We start from the raw sequence: 9535 nt of genomic DNA on the forward strand, positions 1-9535 counted from the left end.
AATGACTGACTAAAGTTTTGTAAAAATCATCAACCAACTGTTGTATTCATTTCTTTCCATGAGGCAAATAAACTACATATCCAGCGCTCTACAGTTAACTTTCTAGAAGTTATTGGCTACATACATTTACCAGTCAATGGCTTTCCCACCCAAGAGATTTTCCAGGAAATTTGGTTCAATGTCTCCAACAATTCAAAAAGTCTAAAGGTTTAGAAGGCGTGGGCATATTTTATCAGGCTTTCAAAATAACCAAACTATATTTTGGTCAACAGATCCTAGAATTTTTTTTTTCATTCATTCACTCAACCTTACCAATTAGCAAGGTTTTGCTGAAACTTTAATCTTGCCATTATATCAAGCCAAGAGATTTCAGTGGCTTACACCAGTGCAGAAGGGACTGGATTCTGAATATTCTGAAGTTAGAGACAATGGGATTTCCTAATAGACTGTATAGAGGGTGAGAGAAGAGTCAAAGATAATTCCAAGGTTTTTACAAATTTAATTGAAAAGTTGCACATAACCAAATTTTCCTAAACCTTCATATCTTAGGTTCACTAAGGGGAGCCATATTTCAGGGAAGCATTTCATCAATCTTCTCACAAAAGCAAGAAATCTTCAAGTAACACTAATTACCTCTTACTTGATATGTTCATAACTTCACATTTCTAATAGTTTATCAGCTGAGTGACGTACATTATTCTTAGTTTCAACAATTCCTCTTCATCAAATATGAGTAATGTATACAAACAAAAAAAGTCCTTAAATATTTACTCAGTACCCATAAAACACACAAAAGACTACACTAGAGCCTTATTTACACCTCTTTTCGTTGCCACAATGCTCCTGAAAAGTATAAGCCCCATTTGATAGAGGAAGAAAGTTATTCTCAGAGGTTAACTATCTTTGCCCAACGACAAACATTTTCTCCAATAGCAAAGCTCACCCTTGTGGCTGACTCCAAAGCCAAAGCCATTATCACTATTGTTAACTGATGTAATTCAACACTCTTGAGAAAAGGTAATTATTCTAAATCTTAAATTTGGTAGCCTTTCTTCCTTTACCCCACTGGCTTCATCATTTAAATAGAAAATAACTTCACTTAAAGGTGCTAAAGATAACTTTACAGGAACTGGATAGTCTCCCTGGAACTGCCCCTCTGAGACGGGGCAAACCCCTTGTTTTGCTAGCCAAAGTGTGTAAATAAAACAAAGTTTTCCCTCTGATCCGGGCTTTGGGGCAGGCTTCTCAACTACCACACCATGGTTTCATGCAGTAACCCAGTTTCAGGGTTCATGCAACAACCCTATCACCCAGTCCCTGGTAAGAGTACAACCTCCCACATCGCAGGGATTAGATTTTTCCCCCCCAGGGAGAAATGGTCTATGAAAGACAATAACACAAAAGTGGCCTCCCATACTCTACAGTATGAATTTGCATTTGGGGTTGTTTGGCGTTTTTAAAGGCAATTTTGATTGAGATTATCTGAATAACTTGCACTGGTCCATCTCTGAGGTCACGCAACGACCTGGGGAAGATCAGAGAAACAAAGAATTCTATTTAAAGTTGCAACTCAATTGCATCACCCTTCTGATTAAAATCCCTTCTATTGTCTTCCCTGTTCTTAGGGCAGATTAAACAGCCCTGCTTCCTGGCTCCTTCCCCCCACTCCACTCTCAGTTTACATCATGCCCACCCCTTCCTGGCTCTAGTCACTCAGGCCCTATTTCCAGAGAGCCCTCCCATGTCCAGCCTCCGCCTTTCCCTTCAGTCACTGCTCCCGCAGGGTGGCTCTCTCAGACCAATCCTGAGCTACTAGATTCAAACATGTGCTACCAATCCACGATGCTTCTGGAAGCATCAAGCATGCGCAAATTTGAAAGTGTGCCTTCGATTAAAAAGCTGAATGTTCCAGGGGTACCTGGCTGGCTTGTCTGGTAGAGCACGTGACTCTTGATCTCAGGGTTTTGAGTTCAAGCTCCATGTTGGGGGTAGAGGTTACAGAAAAATAAAAGCTTAAACATCTGACTTGGCTCAGGTCATGATCTCAGGGTCCTGGGATGGGCCTGGTAGGGCTCCCTGCTCAGCCTACTTCTCCCTCTCCCTCTGCCCCTCCCCTGGCTTGTGCTCTCTCTCTCACGCTCTCTCTCTCTCAAGTAAATAAAATTTTTAAAAAATAATTTAAAGGGATGCCTGGGTGTCTCAGTGCGTTAAGCCTCTGCCTTCAGCTCAGGTCATGATCCGAGATTCTGGAATCGAGCCCCGCATTCAGCTCTCTGCTCAGCAGGGAGCCTGCTTCCCTCTCTCTCTGCGTTCCTCTCTGCCTACTTGTGATCTCTGCTGGTCAAATAAATAAATAAAATCGTTTTTTTTTTTAATTTAAAAATTAAAAAAATAAAAGCTTAAAAAATAAAAAATAAAATAAAGCAGTATGTTCCTAAGATATAAAGGAATCCGCCCCCAAGTACCCATGCAGTCTATAAACCAATCACCAACATATAAGACATGCATATTGCAAAATGGACAACTTGGCTTCAAATCCTCATCTTTCAACTCACTAGCTGAGAAACCACAGACAAAGGACGTCATTTACCCTAAGCCTCTATTTCTTCTTCTACACAATGGGGATAATAAGTCAGCGCTCAAAGACTGATTAAAGATAATATCTGTCAAGTGCCTAGAATACTTCAAGCATTCAATAAACGGCAGTTCTTCATATGACTTCTGGGCTTGCCAATTTAAATTATTAACATTTCATAAATAATTCCTCAAATCATGTGATTCCTCAAAGCCCAGTGAAAGAAAGGGACCTATTGCCAATGGCCCCTGGTTACTCAAGCAGCCCTTAGCCACTGGAGACCTAGACCAATCTTGTGGAGTTATCCGAAGTAAAAACAGAAATGATGCGCCACACTCGATTCTGAGAATCCTTTGATTCTTGGAGCTTGGCTAAGCAAAGCCATTTTGATGGATGGCTTTTCTACAAAAGAACCCCACCACCATCCTATGACCTTTCTAAGTGTTCATTGTCTTGGAATACTACAGGGCCAAATGAGTTCCATCAGCATCCAAAGCTGAAAAATCTCAGGGAGCTGCAAATACAGATGTGCAGAGAGCAAAATGCAGAGGTAAAGACCCTTTACAAAATCTACACTCACTCCACAGAATGGAATACTATTCAGCAATAAAGAGAAATGAAGCACTAAAACATGTTACAACGTGGGGAAACCTTGGGAACATTGTGCTCAATGAAAGCCAGTCATAAAATACTTCACATTATAAGATCCCATATATAGGAAATACTCAGAATAGGCATATATATAATGTATACATATAGACCAAAAGTAGATTAGTGGTTGACTAGGGATTGAGGGTGTGGGGGTTGGGGAGTGACAGCTAATGGGTACAGGGCTTGTTTTAAGAAAGATGAAAATGTTCCAAAATTAGACTACAATGGTTGCACAACCCTGTGAGTATAATAAAAATCTTGGAACTGTACAATTTTTTTTTTTTAAGATTTTACTTATTCACGTGAGAGAGAGACAGAGAGAGTCAGAGAGAGCACAGCAGGGGAAGAGAGAGAGAGAGGAAGAGGAAGAAGCCGACTCTCTGCTGAGCTGGGAGCAGAACATGGGGCTCCATCCCAGAACCTGGAGATCATGACCTGAGCTGAAGGAAGTCACTTAACCATCTGAGCCACTCAGGCACCCCGTAAACTGTATATTTTAAATGGGTAAATTATATGGTGTATACATTCTATCTCAACAAGACTATTTTTTAAATCCAACTGCTTCGTGGATCCTTTATTCTTTGCCGCCTGGAGCAATATCCCCTCCTTTAAAATCTAAAAATAAGAGCTCAGAGTGCTGTCCTGGCTTTAAAGTTATAAAATATCTTGGCTTTAGAAGTCTACTTACCTTGCCTTTCCATCTGTCATCTCCACAGTAGTTCAGTATCAATCATTTTGGATGAATTGCAATGATGGAAACTGCTCAAATAAATGCAAAATTTATCTATGCTCAAATCAAAGCCTACAGATTACATTCTTTATTGTTCCACAGTAATGACTGTTCTCCCCTTTATTGAGTACAAACTGACCACTTTTGTTAGCACTCTTCTTCTGATTACTTGCTACAGTGACCTTCAAGCAAGTAAAGCTCCAGTTCCATAGGAGCTCTTTGTTCGTTAGAGGAAGTATCCCCTAACGATGACAGGATGTCAGGCAAAACTGGCAAAACCCATCTGCTAGGGACCTGATGAAATCGGTGTAACTCACTTGAGTGGGAATGGTACTGGAGAGAATTAGGGAAGAGCTGACTTAACTCTGGATTACAAGAAGGAGATAAACTAGAGTATGCGTCAAGTAATTTATGGTCTTAAAACCCTAACTAGATTAAGGAATATGTGGTCTGAAATATTTTTATTGACTACAAAGCATACCTGTTTTCATGTTTTGACAAGCTTTGAGGGTTTTGTTTGTTGAGATAATAATGACATACAACATTATACTAGTTTCAGGTGTACAACATAACGATTTGATAGTTGTATATATTGTGAAATGATCACCACAGTAACTCTAAGTAATACCCATCACCATATATATTTACAGAATTTTTTTCTTGTGAATTTTTTCCTGCCCAGTGTGGGGCCTGAACTCATGACCCCAAGATCAAGGGTCACATGCTCCATCGACCAAGCCAGCCAGACACCCCTTGTGATGAGAATTTTTAAGATTTCATCTCTTGGCAACTTGCAAATTTGCAGTAAAGTATTATCAACTACAGTTGCCATATTGTACATTATGTCCCATAACTTATTTATTTTTCCAAGCTTTTGTTTTTAAATTTAGAAGCACTTAAATCTGATCAATACACTAGTTACTGTGGGAATAGGAAAAAAATGGGGAATCACACTCCCTCCCTTTCAGATTCTAAAATCTGAGGAGAAATTAAACATACTCACATGAAGAGACTTAAGAATAACAATAAAAACATTATCAATTCAATGCACATTACTATATTATACTTAAAACATTTAATTGGTTATGGAGAGGAAGATGTTAAATGTTAGTAGTAGAGAGTAAAAAATGTCTCCCTAAAACTGCCGGCTACCACCATTTATTCAAAGAAGACTGCACAGAATGAAGATACCAATTTTATGGGGCAGAAAACTTACTAGTGCTATTTATACACAAAAATTAATTCTAATAATCCTAACTTCGATTGAACAAATCATTTACCTAATTTTAATCACATTTAGCCCTAATTATTCAAGTATCATCGCTGCTGCTTTGTCAAATTATTTCAGTTCATCCCTCCAACAAAGAAGCTGTTTAAGATGAAGTACTCTTAATTTTGTTTTTCAAAGATTCCCTGAATTTGGAAAAGTAAAGGAAATATTTTAAGATTCAGGCTACCACATATATGTCATGTTACAAATAACAACTTGATCATTACTTCTGCTTAAGTACTTAAAAAAGAGATTTTTCTAACAATCCAGGGTAGACCGAACTCAACAATCACAATGTCACTTTATGACTTCCCAGTGTTCTGGTTCAAATTTCATTTCTAAATCTTTTAAACATTTCTTTCAATTTAGCAAGGATCCCTCCTCTGGGACAAATCTTTTCAATAGTGATTTGGACCATTTGAGTTATTAGTCTACAGTCTATTTCAGTTTTCTAAAAGTTACTAACATGACTCTTTGCTTACAAATCACAACACTTCATCTTGCTACAGGATTTCGTAATGCACCAGAATCTTGTGCAACTATCTCAAAAGTTCATTAGCAAGTTTTCCAGATGTGACAATCAAGAATTTGGGCAAGTCAGTTGTGAAATCATAAACTTTATTACAATCAAGTTGAGCGCTTCACTTGTTTTTTAAGTAATATCAGAAAACACCAAGTGATTTTTAAAAATAAGTATTGGGCGCACCTGGGTGGCTCAGTTGGTTAAAGCCTCTGCCTTTGGCTTGGGTCATGTTCCCCAGATCCTGGGATCAGCCCCACATCAGACTCTCTGCTGGGGGAGGGGGGCTGCTTCCTCCTCTCTCTCTCTCTGCCTGCCTCTTTGCCTACTTATGATCTCTATGTGTCAAATAAATAAATAAAATCTTTTAAAAAATAAAAATAAAAACAAGCATTATAATGTGAACAGTTGCTTCACATCACAGAGTTCTTACATATCCCTTCCTACTTGAGATGTGCTCTCTTCACACTGCTGTCCCCAAAAGTTAATTTCTTGTGTTTTTCCTACTAAGTTCTTTAAATGATTTTGAGTGAATAAAGTGAAGAATACAGAGTCCCATTATTTATGTACCTTAGTTGAACCTAGTCTGAAAGCAACCCCTAACCATCCCAAAATTCACTGAAATGCTTGGTGAAGTGTACATTCAATCATGAAATAGCAGAATAAATAATCACAGAGAACGATCACAGCACACCCCTTGGTTTAAAAAAAAAAAAAGAAAAGAAAAAGAAAGAAAGAAAGAAAAGAAAAAGAAACGAAAAGTAAAGAAAAGCAACAAAAAAGAAAAAAAGCAAGCACAAAACTTCCCTGCAGGTAATTCTCCCAACTTCTCCAAACTGACCTTTCTCAAATCCTCCAACAAAATGAAACAAGATCCACAGGCTTAGCTCACTCTTTGGGGGAATACTTTTTCCTATAAGCGTCCTTCTGCCAAAAGTATTTCTGATTGCTACGCGGAGAGTTACCGTTCTGCAGAAGCAATAATTACGTTACCCATCAGGCCTCCAGAAAAGTTTAAGGAGAATTTAAAAACAAACCAAAACAAAGACCTTGTATATCTTGAAATGAACTCGGCCGAATCCAAGTAACAGGAGAGAGCCAAGTTTCTAAAAAGCAGAAAGACTTCGGAAATTCTATGTCCTCTCCCATCATCCTCGCCCTCCCCCCCAAAAGTCAACAGAATGCCTTTCATCCTTAGCAGGGGACCACTATTCCAATCAAGCGAAAACCTTTATTTTAAAAACACTCAATACGGGGCGAACCTAGGTTAAGGCAGAGTGTGACTGAGGAGGCTGCAAGGTGACTGACTCCCGGCCAAGCACCCGAAATGGCTTAAAGGACACCAGCCCCTGCGGGTTCAAGCAAATTGTCCCCGCACCCACCAAGTGGCATGTGAGATTCGCGGAGTTGGGCCAACAACGTCTTTCCTATTTAAAAACTCGCAAGTCCAGGCAAGCCAGGGCTTGGGGCCCCAAGGCTAGGGGCCAGGCGGGTCCAAGGGACGCAGGAGCCTCAGGAGGGAGAGGGGACCTGGAAAGCGGAAGGCCAGGCGCTGGGCCCGGACTTGGGCAGCACCGGCCAGACCCCGGCCGGAAGCCGCGCGAGCCGCCGCAGGAGCGAGGAGACCGGCGGCGCTGGACTGCACTCACCTGCCCATTCTCCGAGCCTCGGTCCGACCCCTGCCTCGTGACTCAAACCCCAGACCCGAAGGGCCGTGAAGAGCGAGTACGAGATGCGCAGGGCCACGTAGGCCACGGTGCCTGCGCCGACCCAGTACAAGAAGCCGGCGGCAGGAAGAGCGCTCTCCATGGCTTTCAACTAGGCCTTACTACCTTCGTGAATGGAAAAACGAATGAATGAATCCAGGAAGAGACGCCCGCCGTGACGGTGAGGACGACACTAACAGGCGCGGCTCCTGCGCCTCTTTTGGCCTAAACCCCGCCCACGGCGCCATATCCGTGCCGCCATTGGTGATCTAGCGGTCCCTCTGTGAGTAGTGCGTCAGCTATTGGCTGACTCCAGTTTCGCTACCCCGCCCATGTCCTCCCCCTCGCGCACACCGGGCCTGGTCTCTGTTCGGAGCCGGCAGATCTCTCTCCTGCCAATCAAACCTCAGTCCCGCCCAAACGCGTCACCACGCCCCCAGGGTTCCACCAGAGGGCGGCTTGTCTCACCCCACCAAATCGCCCACGTCTCTCATTGGCTGCAGCGGTCCTCACGACTGCGGAAGAGTGCGCTCCGATTGGCCAGGGAGACCCAGCCTCGTTAGAGCTCTGCATTTAGGAGGGAATGGGGTCTGAGAAGCCGGTTGTGAATGGGAAGATGGTATAGTAAAAGGTGGGCGCGGAGTCGTAGTTTTATTTTCCCCTCTGTATTAGACACATCTATATCATTGTTAAATATGCTGTCACTGTTCCCATAAACTTTTCCGAATAAAGGCTTGCATCTCCCCTTTCCCCTTTCTATGTCTTCTTCCCGGAGCATCTTCTCCCGTTACATGCACTTATTATGGAGCTTCTAAACCCTCCCTCTCGTTCTGAGCATTGCTCCCAAGGTCTTGGAGTTCAAAGCGAATAACTTCATGGACTCAAAAAACTATAATACACAGCGGCATAAGAGCTGTAAGACGAATGCAAAATAGAGGGAACCCAGCTTGATGAATAAGCAGTTTAAGGAAGGGACTCCATGTTTAACTGGACCTTAAAGGACAGTAGAGACTTTTTGTTTTACTCTTTTTTTAATTTACATTTTCGGAGGCGGGGGGTAGAGGTGGGGTGTGAAGGAACACAAAAGTATGTGATCCTGGTAGAGATAAGAAAACTACCTCCGCAGAGTTCCCCAAGGTAAGCATGAGAGACTGTGTAATGCAATAGAGTGCTTCACACTTACTCTTCCATCCACCAAGAGTTTTGGTTTCCTTTTCTGGCATGGACTTGTATAAAACACCTGAAATTTTTCTTAGCCAGTAGGGACTCCTGATTCGAAACTTGAGACCTTTTTAAAAGGCAGGAATTTAAGGGTAATAATTTTAAGGATCAACAACAGATCTTGAAGATAATGTAGTAATTTTCTAATATGTAGCTCCAGAACCTTATCTCTCCCTGCCCAACCCCCTACTCTTTTTCCACCATCTTATCAGATTGAGTATAACCCCTAAGGCTGATACTGTTTTTTATAAACTGTCAGCTGTCTAGCAGAATTCAGTCATGTGAGTTGAGCAGGCACATTTTGTTTTAATTGAATTTGATCCCCTTAACTGAGGCTGTCTGTCCAATTCAATGAAATCCCACCACTCCTCTCTCTCTCTCAACATCTCCCTCTAGCCAAACTCTTCACCTGCAGTGGAGCTCCAAATGCATATATCCCGGTTCAACATTGCTCACCAACTTAGGGCCCTCAAGATATCCATGCTCCTTAGAATAGGCAAGAAGGAGAAGAGAGCTATTATAAACCAATAATACAAGGATGCCTGTTGGCTTGGTCAGTGGAACGGGTGACTCTTGAGGGGTGTAAATTTGAGCCCCACATTGGATGTAGAGATTACTTCCAAATAAAATCTTAGGGATGCCTATATGACTCTGTCCGTTAAGTGGGATGCTCTTGATTTCAGCTTAGGTCATGATGTTGGGTGGTGGGATGCGCCCTGTGAAAACAACGACTCCACGCTTAGCAGGGAGTCTGCTTAAGGATTCTCTCTCTCCCTCTGTCCTTCCCCCACTGGCTCTCTCTAATAAATAAATAAGTCTTTAAAAAATGAATAGAATCTTTAAAAGTAACTAAACAAATAAT

General features: G+C 41.7%; 1 protein-coding gene across 3 annotated transcripts in view; it reads right to left on the bottom strand.

Annotated features, from left to right (window-relative positions):
- Positions 1–7818, bottom strand: part of LOC101673521 (very-long-chain 3-oxoacyl-CoA reductase) — a 325507-nt gene extending 317689 nt beyond the window's left edge. For 2 of the 3 annotated variants that reach the window (XM_045066002.1, XM_045066001.1), the window contains exon 1: positions 7396–7818. In XM_045066002.1, coding sequence (XP_044921937.1) covers positions 7396–7555 — 160 coding nt within the window. In that variant the 5' untranslated portion in view covers positions 7556–7818. The remainder of the gene's footprint in view (positions 1–7395) is intronic. The other variant, XM_004763205.3, reaches the window with a different exon arrangement.
- Between the last annotated feature and the right edge of the window lie 1717 nt (positions 7819–9535).

Source organism: Mustela putorius, unplaced genomic scaffold (genome assembly GCF_011764305.1).
Source record: "Mustela putorius furo isolate JIRA1106 unplaced genomic scaffold, ASM1176430v1.1 tig00003859_pilon_pilon_pilon, whole genome shotgun sequence".
NCBI lineage: Eukaryota > Metazoa > Chordata > Mammalia > Carnivora > Mustelidae > Mustela > Mustela putorius.